This window comes from Anser anser, assembly GCF_964211835.1.
Source record: "Anser anser genome assembly, chromosome: 1".
Classification (NCBI taxonomy): Eukaryota; Metazoa; Chordata; class Aves; order Anseriformes; family Anatidae; genus Anser; species Anser anser.
Window position 1 is genome coordinate 69,149,461 of NC_139720.1, and position 25,692 is coordinate 69,175,152.

The window sequence follows — 25,692 nt, forward strand, 5'->3', positions numbered from 1 at the left end:
GTTTTGCTTTTGCTGTTTTGCTTCCTATATGTGAAATCCTTCCATTTTAGGGAAATAAAAGTCATTTTAGTGTTCTGTGTATCTGAGAGGATAAAAGGGATACCTCAAACATGAAAAGGTAGTGTCTCTGGATTCTATAAATATGTACTATGAAAAATGGACTAGGTGAATGAATGTGACTTAAATGTTCAGAAGCTGATTCAGTATGCAAGTGTATTGTGTACAGAGATTCTGCACTGGTGTAATGTGGCCAACTCAAAATATAGATCACGGTGATATAGTCTTTTTTTAGGCGCACCTGCATTTGTTTTTGTAGGGCAGAAATGAACAAATTCATTCTGCCTGTGCTCCAAGGGAAATGCAAGCTGTTTATCTAGACTGAGGCTAAGCTGGGCTCTGCTTCAGTAAACTAAAATTCCTGCCTGTTTGATAGTTTGGACTGAACCAGTAATGTTTTTCTTTACAAAATAATCACCAAGCATGCTCCTGACTTGCTGTTGAAAGGGGCAGAGTATGTTTTTAGTTTAAATCACCTTGTCTGCCTACAGCTGAGCTAAAAAGGCCACTACAGAGTGGGACTGAGTAGCCTAAATTTAGGCCATTTTATACAGCATAGGGTGTCTGAGACATCTGCATGGGTTTGGTACTGTTGTGGTTTAACCCGGCCGGCAGCTAAACACCACACAGCCGTTCGCTCACCCTCCCCCCTCCCTCTCTGGGATGGGGGAGAGAAATGGGAAAGTGAAGCCTGTGAGTTGAGATAAAGACAGTTTATTAAGACAGGGAAATAATAATAACAACAACAATAATAATAATAATAATGATAATAGTATTAATAATAATAATGTGTACGAAACAAGTGATGCACGATGCAATTGCTCACCACCCGCTGACCGATGCCCAGCCTATCCCCGAGCAGCCGGCCCCCCCACCCCGGCCAGCCACCCCTATATATTGTTTAGCATGACGTCAGATGGTATGGAATACCCCTTTGGCCAGTTTGGGTCAGCTGTCCTGGGTCTGTCCCCTCCCAGCTCCTGCTGCACCCCCAGCCTGCTCGCTGGCAGGACAGAGCAAGAAGCTGAAAAGTCCTTGGCTTGGTGTAAGCACTGCTCTGCAACAATTAAAACATCAGCATGTTATCAGCGCTCTTCTCATCCTAATCGAAAACATAGCACCCTACCAGCTACTAGGAGGAAAATTAACTCTATCCTAACTGAAACCAGGACAGGTACATATGAGATATTGCCTCCAGTGGACCCATGCCTTTCCAAGGCAGTAACTGGAGGACAAATGGGATTTTCTAGGGTATCTAAAATGGCACAAGGTATCTACATTTAAGCAAAAACCCAAAAGAATTCTGTGGAAACTCGGACTTAATGCTCTTGAAATCTGGAGGAATTAGTTTATCAACCACCATATATGATTGTGCTCTCAGCTATATTCAGTCTGTGGAGGGTTCAGGGTATGAATACAGCTGTCTCTGTGCTGGGGTTTACCTTCAACCAGGCACTGCAAAGACAATTTTTTTTTTTTTTGGACGATCCAAAAAGTAATTATTTATTTTTACCAAACTACAGAAAGAAATGTCATTTAATCTCCCCTGGAGAGTGCTGTTGATAAACTTCTCATATCTCTTCACTTTCATTTGTAGGCTTTTCTGATGGAAACACCACACATACTTTTGAGATTTTCAGTACTTACCAAACCTTTAGACGTTCACAGTTTCTGTGCAACAGGAAATGCTTTTCAGAGACCAGTAGGTGATAATATTCTGCACTGAGTTATATAGGAAAAGAGGACATAGAAAGGTCATTGCCTTATGAAAGGTGATAGGAATCTCTCATTACCAAAAGATGGATGAGCTGTGGTCGTCGTATTTTAATGCCTTATAAATGATTTGTAGAAGTCACAGTATCGTCATATTTTTTTTTAACTTTAAATATCAGTGCTTGATATATCATGTGCTTACTTTTTGTTATGTGTCATAGTCACATGTGATGTGCTATAAAGTCAACTTCTCTAATTTCTGTCCTGTGAAAACTAGAATTATTTGTTAGGTTTGAGTAACCTCATCAGCTAAGAGAAACTGCATTAAAATTCTGGCAGTTATGAGAAATTTAAGGATTAGATCCAATTAATTTCTTAAGATTGAAGCTGTAGGGAGGGATGCTCAGAAAAACAAACAAAAACAACAACAAAAAATAGCAGTCCATCAGTCCTTTAGGGAAAGAAAATCCCAGGTAATGGGCAAGATGTTAGTGGCAATATGAAGTTGGTGATTCTATCTATGCTTACAAAAATAAATCAAAGGTGTACAAAAACTCTGGACTTCATCAAGGAAAAAATCACTAGTGATCAATTAAATTAACTACAAAAACCTAAACCTCACAGCTTTACTGGCCCAAATGAACTTATAATTAGAGAGTACTGCATGGTAAACCTATGGAAAAATAAGTATGTTTTTGGTTTTACATCTGACTTTTATTTAGAGAATAACTCCAATTCCAAAGCTTTGACAAACTTCAGTAAAACTCAAAGCTGAATTTTTACTCTAGACTAACACCTATCAGTAAAAAAAAGGAATAAAGTGGGCTCATTTCACTCTTCTCAGAAGTATTGCCAATTTCAGAAATGTCTCCTCAACTTAAAATACTGAAAGCTTCTGGAACTGATGATACCACTGAAACTAAAATCGTCTTTAAATGCACCTCCTTGCTGAAAGATATGCTTGATTGTGTAAGTGTACTGGCAGAAGAAAAAAAAATAGAGTTAGGAATATACACTTAAAACTGGACTTCAAAAACAAACAAACAAAAAAACATATTTCATATTTTCACTTTGTAAAATTTCCTTGCAGAAAAAAAGGAGCAGTATAAGCACTGCAGTATAGACAATAAGAAATGGCAGGTTCCTATTGATTCAAAACATTTGAAATCTCATTAGTTCTCAGATGGGATCTGAGTACTGCCAACAAATAAATTTTTTTTTCATTCTCTGTTGCTAAGCTGCACAAAGTCACCAAATACAGATTAGTCTGGAGTGCATTTATTGCTCCTGCTAGAAGTGATATAAAATAAAAATCAGTTTTAGATACACAGATTTCTCTTTTTTCTTTTTTTTTTTTTTCCCTCCTCCCTTCAGGCTGTTGAAGAATGCACAGAATGAAGTTCATTTCAAAATCTGGTATCGGAAACTGCTGGCTGCTCTCCAATTCTCTGCTGGAAAAGCCCTGAACAATGAGTTTTCTAAGGAGGGGAAACTTATCAGAATTTTGGAAGACATTGCTGAAAGAGTAAAAGCTGCCAGTGACGCAAAAAGAAAGGTTCGTTAAAAAAAAAAAAAAAAAGTATATATATTTCCCCTTCCACCTAAGTTTCTCAAGGTAATTTTATTTTTTCCAAAATGGCACCTCTTGCCTATAATGCCCTTCATTTAGATAAACCTAAGATTTGACTAGAATTTTTAAAATTTTGTACTGCTCCGAAAACAAGGAAAATACATGTTTTTAGTGGGCCTGCTCTTACCATTAATGCTGTAGAGATCAACAGTTCTTTTAAACCATTTAAATTCCTTCATCCATAGTTTCTTAGATTTGGACGTGGTCAGAAACAATGACAACAGACCTGGGTAACTTTGAACTGAAAGGACTCATATTCAACATCTCATCCCAAAATATGTCTCCTGTAGAGGTGCAGTGTTTTTTGAAAACTTTGCTGAAAGTTGTCAGTGACACATTGAACATTCTTATTTCTTAAAGGTGACAACCAAAGTGGCCTGTGCTTAATATCTCAAATACACCAGAATTCTTGTCAGTAGAAGGCTTGTAGTCTTCTACAGTGAGTACAGCTTTCATATTGCATAGGTACATTTCAAATTCAAATCTGTTAATTTTCTTAAACAGCTGTTGTTACATACATGATGTGTAAAACACTTTCTTGCTGAGATCTTAGTGAGGCAATCCAGAAAGCCAGATAAAAATATGCCAGCCACTGCTAGTTATCATGAAAGTTATGAATTCTTTTTGCCTTGTTAAGGATTCAAAGATTTTCAAAGATTTTCAAAGGATTTTTCAGGATACTTTGTATTGCTACTTAAAGCAGAAGAGCAAACATGGAAGTAAAAAGAAAAAATATCTATTTGCAAAGAGAAAAATCCATGTAAAGAAACATAAATAGTAGTGATGCATTATATATTACTGATGTATATTTCAAATGATAAAGATTAATATCAAGTCTGTAGTAGTTGCTGTGACACTTGCAGTTAACACATCTACTGTTATGTGAGGGAGATCACAGTGTTGAGGCAACAAATTGTAAAGTCCAGAAAGGCAAAAAAGACATGGGGTGCAGAAGCACAGGTGGATACCCTAGTAAAGGGTTCTGAATCTGAACCTACATGACAGCATGAACTGGTAGAGTACCTAGGTAGTAAAAGCATTAAGGTGGAAAAAAATTACAGTTTTTATTTTTAATAACTGTACCTCAGTGTAACCTTATTAGCTGTTATAAGATTACATGGATACTACTAGTTCCGTGTACTAGGAATTGGGATCAGAATTGGAATCAGAATCACAGAACAGCTCAGTTTGGAAGCGTCCTCAAAGATAATCTGGTTCCAGCCCCCCTGCCATGGATAGGGATGCCACCCACTAGATCAGGTTGCCCAGGGCTCCAAGCCAACCTTGAACACCTCCAGGGATGGGGTATCCACAGTTTCTGTGGGCAACCTGCTCCAGTGCCTCACCGCCATCTGAGTGAAGCATTTCCTCCTAACGTCTAATCTAAATCTCCCATCTTTTAGTTTGAAACCATTCCCCCTTGTGATATCACTATCTGCTTGTGTAAGTTTTAATTAAAATGTTATTTAAAATATAGCAAGACAGTCAACAGTTTAAAAACTTTAAAAACTGTTATATTCTTTCATGCTGCCATAATGATTCACATGTTGCAGGAGGTGTTAAAGATGGAACTCAGCAGACTTCAGCAGTTCTTCCAGGAGGTAAAGTTTTGTCGACTTCCCCTGAATCCTGCACTTGTTGTGCAAGGCATACAGGCAGATGTAAGTCTAGCTCATATGATGAATTTTTTTTTTTTTTTTTTTAATATAAAGGGGGAGAGGGAATGAAAGGCTGCATTGACTGGGAAATAATCCTACTGGTATTTAGCATGAGTCATCTGGTAAACTGACATCCAGCCTAATCCCCCTGAAACCAGGGGCCTTTGTTGGAGGTAGAGGTGCAGGGAACTGCTGGGGTAGGTGTTGCTTGTAAATCTCACCTCATGCAGCAGCAGCACGTACTTCAAACTCTCAGCAGCTTTCTCCCAGCTCTGCTGCCCTGCTGTGGCATTGGGATTGGCAATGGCACTTGCCTCCCCTGAAACCAAGACTTGGTTTCCATTCTATCCATGTAGCTCTCGGTGGCAGTTTTTGTCTCATCTAAGATTCTCGCCTGTCACAGATGGGAGCAGCTAAAGATCTAGACCTACCTCTTTTTGCTTCAGTAAGACTATGCATATGACTGAGAAGTGCTAAAATATTAAATATTTAGAGTAAGTCACATGTCTCTATGACTCCTATAAAAAGTGACTTGTAAATAAAGGAAATCTTAATGCTGTCTAGCATTACTTGACTTTGACCACAGTACTAAGACTCAGTTATTCATTGTTTAGGGTGCTTTCATAACCAATATTATGCTAGAAATAAGCTGTTCCAGCTCTGGAAAAGGAAAAGGTATCCAGCAGCAAGGAAAAACAAACCTGAAGACTTGTATATATTATTGGTTAGAGGTGCCTAATTACAGCAATTTGTGCTCTATTTTTGTTCTCTGGCTCATTATCCACAGTGGATCTGATTCTAAAAAGGTGCTGATCCCTTCAGTTGTCTTTGACCTGTGATTCTCCAAGTAATTGCTATTCAGCCTTGATCTCTCAAAGAACAGAGGTCTTCCAGCACCCGCAGGTTTGGGCCAATTGTGGACAATGTAAGTCAGAAGAATTTGAAGCCTGCTGCTTCTCACTGCTTTCAGGCTTTTTGGAAATATTGACTAATGGGAAGGTATCTCACCATACAGTCGTGCTATTTATACAGCGCAAGCTTGGCTGGACGTATACATATTGTTTAATTATAAGTATCTGAAAAGAGATATTTTTTCATTTTTCTTATATCATTTTAAGCCATTATCATTCTATAAATATCTGCATCTTTTTGACTTAGCTGTATGTCAGTACAAGCATGCAAACTAACATTTTAAATGCTTATAGTAACCTCAAATTTAATTAATTTTTATATCATCTATTGATTTTACTAGCAGCCCAGCTTTATCACTAATGCATTATATCACAGTAAACTTTCAAGTACAGATTCAGACATTTCAATTGTCAAAATTCCATAAGGGGTCAAGATTTCATCATCATAATAGCTATAGCAGCAGTTGCAAGGGTATGGTGTGGCTAAGACAATATTTGAACGTGTCTACCATGCTTTGAAACGTTTAGTTGAAAAGGAATAGACAGCTGTGTCTAGTAGTGTTTTTGTTCAAATTAGCCTCCATTGCACTCCATCAAGTAAGCATAGCAGTAGCTGCTGTGGGGTGCTCATTATCTCTAGAAACCAAGCCATTAATTTACCATTGTCTTTGGCTGTGTTGTTGGTTTTTCTCCCCTTTTTATAATGATGATAATAATACTAGCCTAACACACAGGATTTGCAGTTTTTGGCTCATTAGTGCTTTTTAAAACCCTATCAGATCTTCAGGTGGAAGGAGCTGCAGGGCATGAGAGGTCAGAGTTTATGTTTAATTAAGATAAATTCCACATGAAATAGGTTGGGATTTTCAGAATTTCCCATATCCTCATCCAGACTTAGGACTGGCATTAACAGGTTCTTTGCTTCCATAAAGATTGTATGACCTTGCAATTCTTTTGCAGAAAAATAATAATAATAATAATAAAAATAGGACTAAAGACTTTTCAATGCATTGCAGATTCTAGTTAGATCAGTCTTATGTATTTTTGTCCACTCAATCCCAGCCAAATGTTAGCATTAATAGGACTGCATTAAAATAAAAAACAGTTAGTATGTAAAATATCATCCATTCATATTATCTGATTACTGAGTGGAACAAATTGCCAGTGGAGAAAGAGTTTTTTTGTTTTCCTGAACCAACAAAATAGCCAATAAAATTAAGAATTATTTATTTTTGTTATCAGAGGTACTGAGAAGTGTTGAAAGACAATATCTTTTTTTTTGGAGTTATTATATTAACCTCAAGTTTTCTATATGTGACTCTGTTGTCCTCTCTCACCTTTTTTTCCCTGAAGTCATGCTCATATTTTACATCCAATGCTTTTCCATTAAAAATTTCCTTCATCAGTGCAAATGCTCCAAGTGGAAACATCAATATTATTTTTAAGGTAAGTTATTCCTCCAATCCTCACTTCCTTTTGTATGTAAAAGTTTGATTTGAAATCCAGCTGATTTATATTTTAAATCTGGAGCCTGATAATGTTTGATTTGGCTCTGTTGTTCACTTTTCACACTATTTTTGACACTAGGACTTTCATTGGAATATGCCGAGAAAATGCACTCCAGTACTCAACATTTTGATCAGTAGAGAATCAAATGACTTCTTGCATTTGTTTTTTCTTAGTGGAGAAAATCAGGTTAAAATATTAAGTTTATATTAGTTTAGTTACCACACCAAAGTCAGAGAAGGGATTATTCAATATGACTGAATCCTGTAACCTTGTCCAACTCTCACAAATCAAAATACTAGAGTGTTAAAGACAGAGTTTGCTGGACGGAATCTAATTCCAATCCTATCAGACAGTGTGGGATAATGAGCTGAGGAATGGGGATGATGAGAGGACAGCAGAGGAGCTCTATTTCAGTAGAGTTAGTCAGAGTAATTAATCCAGAGTTCCTCTAGTTTATCGTCCAGTAATCACCTTCAAAGCTTCAGAGCTCAGGACAGTGCTTCTCCATCAGCAGAAGACAATATGTGCAATCTAAAATTGCTTCTCTTTCAAAAGAATAAAAGTGTTCTATAACAATGGATGTTGTTTTTTAGACGAAGAACACTGAAGATCATAAAATGTCTGATGGATACAAAGTGGTTGATGTTGCCAGACAAAGACATTATTCCTGGATCTTTTGCAGTGTCATGTTCCAAACCAGAAGTCTAAAAATCGATAAAAATAAACTTAATAAAAAACATGCAGGCTGTCCTGAATGAAATTGACTTTCAGAGCAGTTATGATTCCCAGGGATTAGAAGCATACTCTCCAGGCATGCCAGGGGGAAGCTAGCAATGTTTTGTTTTCTGAACATTTAGAAAGCTGCTTCTTACACTATTTCACCTGAGACTCAGTGTTAAATAGGAAGGTTCCTACTTACTTGAGCAAATGCTTGCCAATGAAGCATTTAAACATTTGTGCTAGTTCTACCTAGACAGCATTTCCCCTGCCTGGTAATGTTCCAGAACTACCAATTGTCCAATTGCTGTAGGAGCAGTGTAATTGACATCACCTTTTCCTGACAGCAACCCCTTGTATTAAAGTATCTTTTATTTGAACTGTTCAACTGTAGTTCAATTGTTCATTCATGGTGGATAATGCATACATAAAATAATAAGCACTGTTGTTGTACTAAATTGTCTGCTGTGTATGTGAGGGTAGGAGAACAGGTAAGTGGAGAGATTAAGATTTTTCTCAGGTCTAGGTTCTGAGAAGAATTAATTGGAGTCAAGATTACCTTCAGATGAAAGAAACAGATTTTTTATTATTATTATTTTCAAAGATAAGTTTGTCTCCTCTAGTCCTCATTTAATGGTGGTAAATGTCTGTATATTGGAATGCTTATGTAAAAAGAACATAACAAAAGTGTAAAACATAAAAAAAAAAAAAGTCACATGTCTTTTAGATGGGAGTGGGGGTGGTGGGGAGACCAAAAAAAAAAAAAAAAGCAGGACTTGTTTTCACAGGCTATTTACGCAGCCCCGGTTGAAGATAATCTCTTCATTACCTCTTGTGGCTACAATTACAACCCCATTTCACTAAGATTATTGTTTAACAGACTCCTTGGGGAGAGCAGTCAGCACTGCATCCCTGTTTGAAACTGAATATGAATCATGTCATGGATAAAATATAAATTGATGATAAGACTCCTCTTCAGCCTACTGCAAGCTCCAAGTTGTGAAGCTTAACATTAGGTCAAATGCTGTCATTTGAGAAAAGGGATCTAGCATTAGGTAGACTTTAAAACGTAGCTAAATTAGGATCCTACCTCCAGATTAAGTTTTCAAACTGTAATAATTGCATGTGAAAAATAAACAGAAAGGCTGCAGTTAATCAGAGAGCATTTGCTACCATTTCTATGACTGCCAAAACTGTTGCTGCCTACATGTGCCATCTACCCAGTCCTCTTCCTGACACAGCAAAGATAAGTAGCAACTTTGAAGAAAAATAAGAGGCTTTTACTGCAAAATGAATGTAGCTATTTTGGTGTGGGAAAAAGTCCAAATAAAATACAAAGTTATGTCTGTGTGGTATTGAAGGAGAAGCTCGGATTTCTTGTGCTATTTTAACAGATAGGTGATGATCTACGTCAAGATATGCTGGTTCTGCAAATTATTCGACTGATGGACAACGTTTGGCTCCAAGAAGGACTGGATATGCAAATGATAATTTATAGGTGTTTATCTACAGGAAAAGGCCAAGGTCAGTTTTAGATTGCAAATATTACCCCTATCGCATTATTCATATCTCATGTAAATAGCAATAAAAAAATATCCTCCCTTTAACTTTTATTTTCATGGGTGTCCTGTTTATCTCTCCCTTCCACCCCCTTACCCCCTCCCCCCAACAAAAAAAAAGCTCAGAACTTTGGTTACTCAGGCCCTAAATTTTACACCTACATAATCCTGAATGTGCATTGCTCTCCAGAAGTACAACCAAACTCAATGAATTTTGTAGTCTAGAATTTTCCAAAAGCTTCAACATCAGCAGCTTGCACCAAATTCTTAAAAGTAACTTCACACATAAAGAGGGTCTTAGAGAAAATTGTCCATAGCTACTAAAGTTTTAATCCTGTGCGATCCCACGTGGATGCTTAAATGAACCTAGAAACATGTGGCTACAGAAGGTACCTGTAGACAAGTGATGACAGCTTTGCAGTGTTGAATTTGAAATATTACTCTTGCGATTTATGCTGCTTAGGGCAAGCCTGACTCATCTGAAAGCTTTATTTCTCTCTCTTATGGTTGTTAGAGCAGAGCTGTAGCAGGGAAGCCAATTGCTTGCTAAAAAATTTTTACTGACAGCAATAAGCTTACTATTTTTCATAGACTCTCCAAATGTTTTACTGAAAATAATCCTTGCACAAAAAGAAGACTGATGTATTGAGATTACCTGCTGTACAAAAACTACTGATAATAATAAATATTTTAAAAGATATCTTTTTGTTTGTTTGTTTGTTTTTGTTTGTTTGTTTGTTTTGTTTTTGATGAGACAAAGAGAAACTGAGAGAGGGTGAGTGATCTAAAGGGACCCTAGGAGTAAGTATAGATGACCTCATGCACATGGCAGGTGGTTAAGGTGACCTGAAAAAGACTCCTCCCTTCTTTGTAAAGATGGGAGTCAAAGCCTAAAGGCTTCTTCTTCAAACACAAATGACACAAAGAATATTATTTCTGAACATAATATTATAGTCTCTCTGATATATGAGCAGTTAATTTGATTTTACTAAGAAAGATACAGGAAACCTGCAAATAATATTCTGTCTGATGGTCTCTTCCTTTCAGCACCATAGTAGCAGAAAACCTCCCAGTGACTCTCAGATTCTCCTCACAATGCCTTTCCTTATGAATTACAATAGTGTTAATATAACTGATTTACAGTTGATCATTAGGGATAAAGGGATCAAGTGACATGCCTGTGGTCATACAGGGCATGTGCTAAAGTTCACATGTATACACAGGTCTTCCATATCCTGGGCTATCACCTTGTTCCATGGGCCACATTTTCCACACAAGGGGGATAGAAGATGGCAATTGTGTAGTCATGGGAACACAGAAATCACTTGAGTCTCAAGCAGACACAGAAATGTGAAAAGCAGTTAAAGCACTGGTAGGATGCCACTTTCCAGGCGTGGTATTGTAGGGGAGCCTGTCACCAACTAAAATCGTTAGAAGTTCTTCTTGTAATGCAGAGTTTCAGAATAAGGTGCCAGGGGACCACACACAGGAACAGTGACAAGGCTGGCAAGCCAGGTCTCAGTTCCAAAAAAGGAATTAGTGCATGCAGTAGAGACATAGGATTCAAATGAAGCATTGCAAAATGCTTGGCTTCTCTCTACATTTCAAAGACCTGTTATATGTCACCTTGGATCAGACTAATTTCTGCACTGTCTAGTATCCTGTATCCCAACTGCGATCAGTCTAATATACTGCAGAGAAAAGTCTGCAGCATTTTTTACAATAAGCACCTACGAAATAACTTTGTATTTCACAGTAAATATCTGATCTGTGTTTTTTTTTTAATAGATTTTTGTTGTTTGTATACGTATTCTACCCATTTTGAAACTTGTTAAATTGTTGGCCTTGTTGGTACCTTGAGGCAGTTATGTACACAATATTGGTATTAGTGTTTATATTTCTTGTTTGTGGAACTGCCACTTTTCACTAACTGACCTTTGTTTTTTGTTTCCTAAAACAAATAAGAATGGAGAAGATAGATTGGAATTTTATTTATATTCATTATTTTATAAGCTTCTAAGCATGCGTTTTTTCTGCATAGGATGATCCAAAAATATGCAAATGCATTAATGGTCGTCATATCTTTTTAAAGTTATGGGCTTCTCATGTGATCTCTTTTGTATCTGATTAGGATTGGTACAGATGGTGCCAGATGCCACCACACTAGCCAAAATCCACAGGGAATCCGGACTGATAGGACCATTGAAAGAAAACACAATTAAAAAATGGTTCCGTCATCACCATCAGCTGGAATCAAGTTACCAAGAGGTAACATTGTAATGAACCTTATTATACTTTTCATCCTTTACCATGGGAAAGAAGAAACCATAACAACAGTAAGCAGCAAAAATAAGTGACTCACACTCAGGACAGGCAAGTCACATGCATAGAAACCAGGGAATTGGCTTAAATTGCCATTCTCTTTCTAAAGAAATATTGCTCTGGATCAGGTGCATTATAACACATTTTCCATAATAGTGTATCATAGTGATATTTTGAAATATACTAGTGAAGAGAAGCTGATGCAGAAATTAAATTTTGAGCTCCAAAATATTTTTTTAGGTCCAGCTCTCTAAATATTTTATTTTATAGTAACCATGCAAAGTCTTAGTGAATTTCCTGTATTTGGAAATGACCATGTCAATATCCACAGTTTTAGAAAGCTGTTTTATGGAAACTGCCTAGTCACATGATACATAAGATTATGCTTTTCACATCACATTGTAGGATCCCATGTAATGCATCTCTTTTTATGAAACCAGGCATTATGCATGAGCCAAGAAATTTAAAATTTTATTTATAGAAGCAGAGGTTTCCCTTTGAAAGGAACTGTTTCTATTCATTCTTTGTTGGCTGAGCATATTCTAAGACTTATTATAAAACTTTTTAATGTTTGTATTGCTGGGACAATTTTTGATCCCTTCTCCATGCCAGCAGTAGATCTGTTGCCAAAATTTTAAATGAATTTTAAAGGACAGCTTTCAGTGTTTAGCATTCTGAAAATGAAGTGGTTTTTCTATAAAAGTGTATTAGTAGGCAGATAGATTTATAACATAGATATGTTTGATAGTCTTTAGTGTTTTGTAGTTACTCCATAGGTTTTTGTTCACCCATATTTTCAGTAAGAGCATTTGAATTACTAGGATATAATCTTGATTCAATTAATCAGGAACAATCTGTATTGATTTTTTTTTACAAGTTTATAAATTTACACTATTATGGTAGATGTGCAGCCAACTTTTCAATTGAAAAGTGAAATAGCTATTAGTAACTCATTGAAAAACTGATTTGTTGCTGCTGCTACTGTTTGTAAAAAGTACCATTAAAGCAAAATATTCTAAAACCAATTTCTAGCTATTTTCATTTGATTTTTTGAATGTATAAAAAGAAGTCAGCTCTGATTGCATAGGACATGCATAAAATTGCTACTATATATTCACCTTGCGCTTGCTGATGAATGAACCTTTCTCTTTTACTTAGTAATTTTTTTTACTCATATAATACTGTGTTTAAGGTGCTCAGAAAGCTTATGCAGAATAAGCTTTAATGTCCTCATTATACAGTTGGGTGAACAGAATCACAGTAAGCTTAAGTGTTTTATCCAAGGTCATCTAAGTGGGTAAGTAGTACAGTTAGACATAAAATTCACCAGTCTCATGTTGTGGCCTATGTCTTCCACAGAGCTGTCATCCATATCAGCCATTGCAGGTGGCACCCTGTGTCTGCATGGAAATCCTGAATGACTAAATAATTATTTATGTTGTCTAATGTAGGTTTTGTCCAAAAACATAATGACCACAATTTAAGATTTTTTTTGGTATCTAGTTAAATGAATCACTTTGTGATTGATATTCATGTAATATTAAGACTTTTGAATAAGAACTGCATTTACAGTTCTTAAACTGTAGTAGGTAAGATTAAAAAAGATAAGACCCATTTCTTATGCTTTGGGGTAGAAGACTGGTCATTATTTGAATCAAGAGTAACTCTTCCCTCAGAGGGAATGCTGAATGTGTGTGTTGTGATAGCAATTGGATATATTCTTCTAATAGGAAAAGTCCACAGTTGTTAAATACTTCTCCCTGAAGTTAGCAGAAAACTTGAAATCCATCTATGAGTGTCTGGTGAGCATATCATTAGCTTAACCATGTACTTCTTTCTGTGTCTGTTGTAGGCACATTTTTGAGAAAGAGCAGTGACACAATGTAGTACTGTAAAGAGATTCATGGGATAAATCTGAATGAGCCAGTCAACTTACATGAAGCAGGCTAATCAGGAAAGTACACATCTCCACTATGTAAAAGTGCTTGCCAAAGGAGTAGGTTATAAACAGGACAGATAGACTGGTTGGGGGTTTTATCATTGTCTTGGGTTTCTCCACATGGAACTTGTTTTGATCCTATAGTCTATTCAGATTAGAAGATGCTATATGGAAAATGATTTAGCCTTTGCTATTTCAGTTCCTTTCTGTTAAATGGGGATGAATGCTTTGGGCTGGGATATTGTGAGACTTGATCAATGATGATTTAATGCAGATGAGTTCTGGAAAGAAAAGACCAATGTAGGTACAAAGCATTTGTGCAAAATAACCCACTTTCTTTACAATGCAATTTGTCCAATTAATGGTTTTATATCATATTTCTAAACAGTTACTTTTGCAGCATAGATGCAGACTAACGAACATAAAATGTCAGTTTCCTAAAAGAAGCTTGCTTTTCTTAGGTACATTTCACCTCAGAAGTTTTCCACAGAATTCCAGTGTCTGTAAATCACAAGTTGAATACCTCATGCATAAAATTTTTGTTACATTGTAACTTTTCACTTTCTGTATTACTTGTTTGTTTACTACTGAAAACAGTCCTCTGTTTAAATTTTATCTACATTCTTAGCATTTGTAGAAAAACATTTTTTCTTATTAGCACCGCAAACAGCTATGTCTCTTCATAATTCTAATAAGTGTTTTTGTTTTATTAACTAGGCAATAAGAAATTTCTTTTATTCATGTGCTGGCTGGTGTGTTGTCACCTTCATTCTGGGAATCTGTGACCGACACAATGACAACATAATGCTGACAAATGCTGGACGCATGTTCCACATAGATTTTGGAAGATTTTTAGGTCATGCACAGACATTTGGAAGTATAAGAAGGTTAGTATCTATAGTAACACATATAGTAAGTTTGAAAACAATGGTCTGAAATTTTACCACCTTGCCAACACCCATGAAAAAAAATACAAATAAGGTAGTGATTTTTTTTTCTGAAGTTTCCAGGACATCATCTTTCTGTTGTTCACAAAACCTTTACAAATACAGGAATGACTGGAAAAGTAATTAAAATGAGATGTTAGAGATCCCCTTTCAGTCTAAAACAAACAAAAAAAAACAAACAAAAAACACATCTAAATCCTTGTATTGCCAGAGATTTGAATTACATGCAGCTCAGTCATGGCCAGAATAGTAGACTGGCCTATGTCAAAAGGATTCAGATATCTTTTTTTTTTTTTTTCTGACAATATTCCTATAATGGATCCAAAACAATAGATGTGTCTAATTGGCAACTTCCTTGCCATGTTCAGAGAATAAACCAAATTTTCCAAGTAGATATGGAGAATGATTACATTATGCCTCTGTGGGTGAAATTATAATCTTTTCATTATCTTTCAAAGTTTTCAGTAAGGTCAGGGTCTATTTTGCAAATATCTTGTTTTGTTTGGACGAGGCTGTGATTTTTCTGTTTGTATTTATCTGTGGTGACTATCCCATTATAAGGATAAACAAAATAGTGTAATCATGTCTTCTGGTTCCTACTGTGAACATGCTATGGAGGACTTAATTGGGATGTAATAAAAGAAGATAGGATAATGTTAGTGTGTTCAGTGCATGAAGGAACTGTTATAGCAGAATAGAGAATGGGTGAATGATCCCTAACTGTGATGAGTAGTGTGTGTATGGGTGGTGACTTTCTTCCAAGTTTCCTAATAATTTCCAGGATTAATAGTTGGAGTTATTCATTCCCTTCCCTCCCTCCCCCCTCAGGCTGGCCTTTGACTATTTTCGACTATCTCAGTGTTTTAGACAAGTAACAGAGTGGGAGTATTGGTATGAAAGAAGCTGATGAGGCTAATAAGTACTTCTAAGCTAGGCAGTCAAAAGATTTAGTTGCAGTGCTCAGAATTATCATCGATCATTCAAGATATGCTCTCTTAATCCTGCTTATTTGCTGTGGAAAGAATAAAGCAGAGCAGAGTCATAAAAAGATACTCATGCACACTCAGAGACAAGTGCTGCATCCCTCACTCCAGCAAACCGACTTCTGGAGCCTAGCAGGAATTTCCTTGAGCAGTATTTTTTCATGAGCAAAGAATTATCTAGGTGTGAAAGGCAGGACCAACGAAATACAAGGGGACACACAATAATCAAATTTAAACATAAATTATGTAATAGCAATAATAAAAACAGATGTTGATTTTACTGTTTTACCATTCAGTCTTCCTCCACTGTCTTTTCAGTCTATGAAAAAGACTTAAAGAATAATAACTTCCATAAATAGTGGCCATTTTTTCCCTGCTTCTCCATGCAGTATATTGCTCTTAAAATGTAAAATAAAATGGTGATACATTTTAGGACCTTCACTTAACTCCATCATGGTTCCTTAGGAAAACAAGGACTCACTTTCTGTAGGTTGTGAATGTCATGAGACAATGTTTGTCTTCCCTGTCCCTACATGCAGCTGAGCAGGTGCAAGATTAATAACTATAGTTCTCCTGAGTTGTATGCACCTTCATAAAATGTAGCATATTATTTGTAACACAGGAACCCAGGGATATCACATTTCAACTTCCCACAAACCTCAGGCTCTCTCAGAATTTAGAACCCTCCATGCTGTTTGTATCTATCCATTCCCACAATGCAAATCCTGAAATAGTTTTAGGCTCTGCTTTCTTTAATAGATCTTTATATTAGTTTTTTATTTGAGTTCTTATTAGATTTTTATTTGGGTTCTTTGCACTCCCAAACAATACCATGCCCCTGAAATAATATTAATAAAACAGCAACTAAATGCTTCTAGGTCTTCAGAATTATTTGTGCTTACCCTTGGGGTTTTGTACCATAGATGCTATATACACGCTTGTGAAGTTCTGGAGGTAGCTTTAAAGAATGGAAAGCATCTGATACCAATCCCTAAACAACTTTAAAAAAAAAAAAAAAAGAAAAAAAAAAAAGATTATGCAAGTGAGTAAATGCTTATAGATAAGGAGTCCCTATCCGAAATGTTTAAAATGGACATTCCTTTAAAAAGTTAGGAAGATAACTTGCTTGCCACGATTGTCCATTTTCTGTTTTCAGTGAGTGCTTTTTGCCATTAGCAAGCTCTTATTCCTCATAAAGCTTCATAACAGTAGGTCCTCTCCAACATTCTGCTATGGGGCATTTCTTCTAGTGTAAAACAAAGGTATACATGGCAGCTTTGAGAATCAAACACTGTCATTCATGGGCTGCGGTTCTTTCTATCAAATCCAATATGAATCTTCAGAGAAACTTCTGAAGCTGATATGATTCATGTAGTCATGCTCATTTTTGTATTCAAGGGTTTAGTTAACTTTTCTAATTCCTGCCCCCATGTTTAACTGGTATCCAATAAATCTGCTCAGTTTAGAGTCCAAGGCAAAAGTCAGCAGCTCAGCTCTTCCTGATTTCAGAGGGAAGAAGAATCAGGAATTTTCTATCTTTTCCAGTTCCACGTACCTTCACAGTGCAGCAAAATATGTTCAGTAGTACTAATAGCCTATCTTTACTTGGGTCTCGGAACTAATCTTTCAGAAGAAGTGTTGGAAGTAGACATATGATATATCTAACCGAAAGTGTAATAACAGAGTTTGGCAGAGAGATTATTCCCAAACTCACACAGGGAACTTTCCTATTGAACATGAGACTTTATTATCTTTTATTTGTTTAATGTTTTAATCATACTAAATGACACATTTTGTTAGTGGTAATAAAACTCGACTTCTTTCATTCTTTAATCCAGCCACTGAATTTGACCTTACGTTCCCCTCAAGTAGAGAATTCTTCAGGAATACTTCAAACTGTATGAAGAAAATTCTGTCATTTAATTTCATATAACTGTCTTATTCTTTAACTACTGAGTATTCTAGGGCAATCATCTAAGACCCACTCTGACTAAAATAAGTGTTATATTATCCATGTAATCATACAGGACTAAGGCATCAAATGGCACTGAAGAAGGTGTCAGTCTAATGGCTGTACCTCACACACTTTCTTTGATTATCTTTTCTTCCTTTCAGTTCTGACCAGTTCCTTTTGAATATTTCTTCATTGCTGAATTAGGATGTAAGATATTTATTTAAATCCTGAGCTAACTGAACTAATCCTAACTTTAGCAGTTTCATTCTCTCCACTACCAGTCACTTCAAGAACTGTTGCCTATATTTTTTTAGTCAATAAGTCTGAAAACTGATGGCAAGATATGAAGTAGTCCAGCTAATGGCACACTATATATTCACATCGTGATAACTTAAGTGTCCATTACTTTTTTTAAATACCCAGACATTGACCTTTCTTTCCCTGATCTGAATCACAGGGACCCTCTTGTCTCTTTGCCAAACTAATTCTGCTTCTTGGCGTGGTTTTCCCAGAAGTTAAATCTGCTAAGTTGATTTCTTCTGCAAAGTTAATTACTAGAAGCAATCTAGCTATTCCACTGGGAAATTCCAGTTTTTTGAAGGAAGTTTCAAAAATATGGGAAAATTATGTTTCTCACACTTTCTTCCTATGTCAGTATTTTCCTATACTAAATAGCACTTAAGAAAGTGTGAGCGTGTATAAAAGTGTCTCTTCTTAATTCAAAGGTAACACATTTCATTTTTAGGGTTAATAGTTAAAATTCCTGTCTTACTGGAAGTGTTTATTTGAATAAATGCATTCTTTTCAGGTATTTCTTTCTAAAATGTCAATATTGGCATACAGTCAAAAAAAAAAAAGTATCTACATGTTTTCCATGTTTTTCCTAAAACTAGGAAAAATAGGCAAGAGATAAGTTAGAAAATTGAGAATTTCATATTTTTTCATTTTTTCCTTTTTTTCCTTTTTTTTTTTTTTTTATATGTATATATATTACTTAGAGTAATCCTTAAAGGAAGAGTCTAAAATGTGAAAGTTGAAAAATAAATTAACATACAATCAAACTGTTACTTTGGACTAGCCTGTATTACCTGCTGAAAAATTTTATTCTAAATATTTTGGTGTGCCTGTCTAGTAATTCATTTTCAGAAGGTTAAATTTATTTTTCCAATATGATCAATCTGGAGTTAGTAGTTTATGTGAGGTATAGAGTTCCATGCCATCATCCACTTTCAACATTTCCTCTGTGCTTCCTTCCAGAAATATGACTGAAAGCTTAGAAAGATTTAATCTCATTACTTAAAGCATTTTAGTAATCCAAATGATCTTAGTAAGATTATACAAGTGGTTAAAGTTAGTCATACATATAAGTCTTTGTGTAAAGACTGAAAGGTGAAATATGCATAAAGACATAAAGGCGAAACAGTGTCACCTCAAAGGTGACAAGGCCTAAAGGGGCTTGAATTTATGAGGCAAGAAGTCCATCACTTCCAAAGTTAGGTACCCATAATTGTCATGACTAAAACACCAAAAGCACAAATCAGGTCTGAAATATGTGACCAGCACAATTTGCAGTCTTGAGTTTCAGATGCATTTCTGTTATCTACGTCTGCTTTGAACAGTAGGTGTTTATTGTTGTTTTGATACTTTCTCTAATTATCAAGATTGGATAGTAGTTTGTGCTTTACTATTGGATATTTATTTTTCAGTAATAGCCTCTTGTGGAGGACATTCAGCTAAAGCTTTCTGTGTAAATTATATTCACTGTGCACTTTATATCCTTGATTTTATTTGATATCCTTTTTGAAGTACTCAGATGGTTAAGGGGAACATGTTTTTTCCCCATACAGTGTCTGCACTGATTTGACCCTGTCCACTTCTGTTCATCCAAGTGCATTGTTGTGCTCAAATGAGTTCCCTGGAACCCAGTTCCCATCTGTTGCCACTCCCAATATCCTTCGTGGCTTTTCATTCTGCCGAAGCAAGGCATTGACTGCTTTCCAATCTTTAGGAACAGACACTTTCCTGGAGGAGTTATCATATATTCTTGCTAGCAATTATTTGGGCTAGAGAACTGATGCCAATGGAATTCCCTGCAGTTTGGGAGATTTACTGCAAATGAGTTATTTTGGTGACTTCCTATCATCTTCCTATTTCAGAGGTTTCTTTCTCCCCTTTCCTCTTCCCCTTTTCTCTCAGCTACCCCACAAAGTTTTGTAGAACATGACTCTAGAGACAGGAGGTTTAACGATAAAATAGGAATAAAAGGGAAAAAAGACTTTATGTTCACTGTCGACTTTGATTATATGGTTTTATTTGTTATCATTTTCAAAGTATAACTCTTTAAAGAGACATAGATTTCCTCTTTCCTGCTACACTCAGAATCATTTTATTATAATAAATCTCTTCTTCCAAAGCTTTCTACATACCTATTTATATCTGGGGGAGCTGTTCTCACACACAGTCTGTATACATCAAACAATTTTAAATTAATCTCTGTTGCTTAGATTTGGTATCTGTTTCAACTTGTTCTGCATAATAATACCTCTTTGTCCTTCATCCTTAAGCAGAAAGCACACTGATATATTTAATTCATGTACATTTCATACCCTGCCCTAAGAAATTTCAATTTCTTCTTCACTGATTTATTCCTCTATTTTGCATGGCGATAAACAAACATCCAACAAACATCTACTACTGTATTTTCCAAACAGCCATCTCATTCTGAAAACACCTGTTAGCTGAATAAGTAATTGATATGGGATATAAGCCCACTTGTTTTAAAGCATCTTTCATGACTGAGATTTAAAACCTTTTTTTCACTGCTGAGGGTTGGCCAGAACACAAAAAACAGTTGTACAACCATCTTTATTAACAAGAGGAATTGCTCCAGTCTCCCTATGATTGATTCTCAACTGTTCTGTCAACACGGTAAAAAATTCCTAACAAACATGGAAAATGTGATAGTCTTAGAAAATGGTATAAGGCATCAGGAAAGCTGTACCAAACAATTTCAAATACAGCTACTGAACATAAAGTATATAAAGTATTTAAATCCACCTTAAAATTGTTATGCAATCTGATTGCTAGTGACTCAGAATACAGGCTACTTCACGTGTGTCTCTCTGGATAAAAGATCCTGACATGAAGCCCTAGAATATAACTGGACACAGTAGTGCTGAATTCAGTAGTGCTTTTAAACTAGTCAATATAAGATGCAAGTTTGCATGTATGTTCTTAGAAGAGAGAACATCCTTGAGGGAGGATTTTTTAGGGGGATTCTTCCAAAACATACATGCAGCTGACTGTACATCATATCTGAAATTCTGTGATATATGTGAATAAATTGTGGTCAGACTGCAGAATAACTAGTGATCGCAGTAAAGACTGGGGAAATAGTATAAAAATAATCAAGAGATGTCTCAAACTAGTTTATGCTCTCCCATCATGAGTCTATTGTCTTGTCACGAGGTAAGGTCCCAAATGAGTCCCCATGGCAATACACAATGCAAATGCTAGGTCTACACTAGGAACATGTCTAACCTTAGCTGTCAATATTTGTGTTAGCTATACTGTCACTTAGCACAGTAATCCTATGGGAACAGATGTAATCAAATTTCCATTTCAGTAACTTCTCTTGGCCCACTGTGGAAGAGATTTTAGTCAAGTGACATTCCCTTGCACTTTGGACAGGCAAAGAGGCACAAATAAATAGGTACTGTGGCTCAGTTTACATGGGGAAACTAGATGTTAACAGAATGATGAATCAGAACCCTTAGCTTAGGCGAGGATTACAGCTTGTTTTCCACCATATCAGTTAAGCATGTTTAAATCTCAATGTCAACAATTCAATTACTGACAGACACAGATAAATCTTCTAGAATAGGCCAGTGCAATGTATGAAATATTACTTTTACTACTGAGCAAAATAGTGGGTTTGTCCAATACAGTGATTTAACTGGGAAGCTAACATTAAGATTCTGATGATTAAAATTAATAATAATAGCAAAGTAAAATTAAGAAGAAGTAATGTAAGGAACAAATAAGACCATAATGGTTTAAGAACCATCCTCAGTTGCCTAAGGAATCTAGGATATCCTTTCTAGTTTGATGTTTCTGTTGCTAAAAAATAGATATTAATATAAAAATGAGATGGGTAAAATTGTAATTGGAGGCAAGATTTCAAATTTACATTTAGAAACTTTTTATACAGTAGATATCTCAAACAGCAGTAGAAATGGCAGGAAATAGAGTTTAAACCTTGTTGTCTGGTATTGATTTGACCTCTGGTCATTTGGGTAAAGACCGTAGGTCAAAAATATTATATGAATGTTTTGAATGTCCAGGCCATACAGTTTACCTGAGCCAAGGATGTTCAATGTGTTTTGGAGCATTTCCATGAAAGTATCAAGGGGATAAAGAAAACACTATATTCAGGACCGGTTACCTGGGACTTTGTCTAGTTCAATCTTGAAAACCTCACAGGACAGCTTCTCTGGGAAACCTGTTTCAATATTTAATTATTCTCATACCGAAGGTGGGTTTTTTGACTGTTTGTTTGGTTTGTGTTTGTGTCTTTGTTGCTTTTTTGTTCATTTGTTTGTTTCCCCCTTACTGTCAGTCATAACCTCAGCTGTTCAATTTTTCACCTTTCTTATTCTCGCCTGGCTCCATCTTTTTTGTAACCTCCTATAGGTATTAGAAGATTGCTATTTGGTTTCCTGAAAACCTGGTCTTTCCCTAGGTAAATAAGCCTACCTCCCTCATCCTCTCCTTGTAGGCAAGTGCTTCAGCCCTCCAAACATCTTGGTGGCCCTCTGCTGAATTTACTCCAGTTTAGTGACATCTTTCTTAATTTGGCAAGGTGTGATCTAAAAAGTACTTGGTAAAGGGGGTCTACTGGCTACACCCCCATTAATTCAGACCAAGATGCAGTTAGTCTTCATCATTTCCAAGAATTATACTTGGTCCACCACTACTGGTTCATGCTTAGTGTGCTGCCACCAGGGCCCTGTACCCTTTCCATAGTGCTGCTCTCCAAGAGGGCAGGCCCCAATCTGTGTGGTTGCAGGGGCTCTTCCATCCAGGGACAGGGCTCTGTATTATTCCTTGCTGAATATTGTGAGATTCCTGTTCATCCATTTCTCCAGCCTGAGGCCCTCTGAGTGGCAGCTTTGCCATACTTTAGCTTCACCCCTGGTATGATGCCATCTGCAAACATGGTGAGGATGCATTCTCTTTTCTCCTTCAGATCGTTGATAAACATACAGAACAGGATAGGACCTAGAGTAAACCCCTGTGGTCTGCTTCTTACTTACAGGCAACAAACCATTAATCGCAGTGCTTGGCTGTGTGTACAGCTACCACTGTAATGTTAGAGGCTTTCGCCTCAAGCAAGCTCCTGATAGAGGCTACTGGGGAGATGGTGTTCTTGCTTCAGGAAATGCAAGCTCCTGATGCAGGCTACTGGAAATGTGCACTGGTGGAGGTTCTATGTCACCAAGTAAAGCAGTTTCATGTGGGGGACAGCAGACTGTGCAGGGTAAGAGATGATGAAAAGGAGAGTTACCAGATCACATCTGAGACGTTGCATGTACCAAAGGAGAGGCAGCATAATCTATGCTTATTGAATTGGGCAGTGGAGATTCCTGGAAAATAAATACAACTGGGTGCCTCTCTGAAGTTTGCTTATACTAGCACATACCTCATGAGAAACTAATGGGAGTAATTAGAGGTCTGTCCAGAGTTACAAGGCTACAATCTCACCAAGATCACAGAGACATGGTGGGATAGCTCACATGATTGGGCTGCTGCAACAGATAGATGGAGGCTCTTTCGGAAGGGCACGCCAGGATGGCAAGGGAAAGCAGATGTTCATGTGAGAGAATGACATCTGCCAGCTCCCTTGACACCATCGGATGTAGGCCACCTACTACCACGAAGTGGTATGGGTCAAGTTCTCTGAAGTAATCCCAGATTCAAGCCTCAACCACTGCTGACAGTTTGTCTCCTCCCTGAACTCTGTCAGCACAGACACCAGAGGGGCCTGTTCAGTGAAGACTGAGGCAAAGAAGGCAATGAACACCTGAGCCTTATCTGTGCTCCCATGTCAGTAAAACACCATTCAGCAGCAGGCCCACATTTGCTTTTTCATTCTTTTGTTGTTGATACGTCAGTAGAAGTTCTGGTTTCCCTTCGTGTCCACTGCCAGTTTTAATTCTAGTTGAGCTTTGGTTTTCCTAACACCATTTCTGCATGCCCCAGCAGAGTTTCAGTATTTATCCTTTGTAGCCAGTCCTTACTTCCACCTCCTATATATGTCCTTTTTGCCTTGAAGCTTAGTCATGAGTTCCCTGTTTGGCCAAGTGAGTCTCCATCTCTCTGCTACTGGAAATAAAAGATATCAAAAATATAATTCAGGGTAAATCCCTCAGGAAAAATATATTCTTTTTCTTTGTTTTTTTTTTTTGGTTTTTTTTTGGGGGGGAAAGCTATTTAAAATTTGCTAATTCATTTATCTCTTCTATCCCATTCTAAAGCATCATAATTACTCTGGCAATTGAAATTTAGACTGTCATTCTGTTTAGATACGGATGGATATATGTCAGTTTTGGGTGATTTGAGAAATAAGTCTCAGCAAGAAATTTTTTACTCTTTTCAGGAGCAGATACATATCTTTGGAACAGTTTGCAATATTTCTTCAGTAAAATAAACAGAAACCAGAAAAGTTTTCTAAACAAAGATGAACATAGATTTGCAATACAAGCCAATGATACTGTAAGTGTTAACAACCATCATTGAAGTCAATGGGAAAACTGACGTCAAGTCCAGCAAAGGAAGTATTCATACTTTATAAAAAGCACAGAACTGCCTTAACAACCATTCATGGAAATTACCAGCCTGTGTTTCAGTGTCAAGATGTAAGAATACACCAAGTAGCATTCCATAAGGTTTGTGATAGGACTGATGTCTTTTGATATTTTCATTAGTAGCTCGTATGATGAGATAGAGAATATGTTTGTTGACTGTTCAGGAGACACCTATTACAAGAGCTTTTGACCATGATGAAATTTGGACTTAGCCGTGATAGATAGTTTTACAGAAAGGAATCTGAGAGTTGTACTACAGACAAGTTGAATATAAGTTGATGATAGAATATTGAATTGTAAAGCATGAGATGTGAAGTAATCTTTTTGCTTCATGAAACACTGGTAAAACTTCTGCTGGAATACTTTCAACATTTTACTTTTAGAAAGATGTGGACCCATTACAAGGAGTCCAGACAAAAGTAACTAAAATTATCAGACAATTGGAAAACAAGACATACGAGGAAAGGTTGGAACAATTGTCAACAGAAGATTGAGGAAAGACATGATAACAGTCTGCAAATACAGTAGAGGCTGCTGTAAAGAAGACAGCATCTTCATGTTCCCTTAGGAAAGAACAAGAATTAATAGGATGAAAGTGCAGCAAGGTTAGATTAGGCATTAAGAAAAAAAATCTGTGAGGGGAGATACTGGAACAGAAATCCAATAGGAAGGATGTAGAAGAGCTCTGTCACTACGTCTTTAAAAATAGGATAAATAAGAATCTCAGAAGTATGATTATGGTTGATCTTGTCCTGGCATAAGGAGAAAGATGGAGTATCTCTTGTGGTTGCCCTTCCAGGCATATCTTTTTATGACTCTATGTATGCTTGCTTAAGATAAATTGTGCTGTGCAGTTGTTTACTTTTTCATTCTGTAATATAAGCAGGGGATACATTTGCTCATGTTTTCTTTTTTCTATGTCTGCAA

General features: G+C 36.6%; 1 protein-coding gene across 6 annotated transcripts in view; it reads left to right on the forward strand.

Moving 5' to 3' along the window:
- Positions 1-25,692, forward strand: part of PIK3C2G (phosphatidylinositol-4-phosphate 3-kinase catalytic subunit type 2 gamma) — a 323,563-nt gene that overhangs the window by 235,942 nt on the left and 61,929 nt on the right. For all 6 annotated transcript variants that reach the window (XM_083808728.1, XM_083808727.1, XM_083808726.1 and 3 more), the window contains 6 exons: positions 3,145-3,325; positions 4,954-5,061; positions 7,323-7,415; positions 9,590-9,719; positions 11,886-12,022; positions 14,733-14,902. In XM_083808728.1, coding sequence (XP_083664854.1) covers positions 3,145-3,325; positions 4,954-5,061; positions 7,323-7,415; positions 9,590-9,719; positions 11,886-12,022; positions 14,733-14,902 — 819 coding nt within the window. The remainder of the gene's footprint in view (positions 1-3,144; positions 3,326-4,953; positions 5,062-7,322; positions 7,416-9,589; positions 9,720-11,885; positions 12,023-14,732; positions 14,903-25,692) is intronic.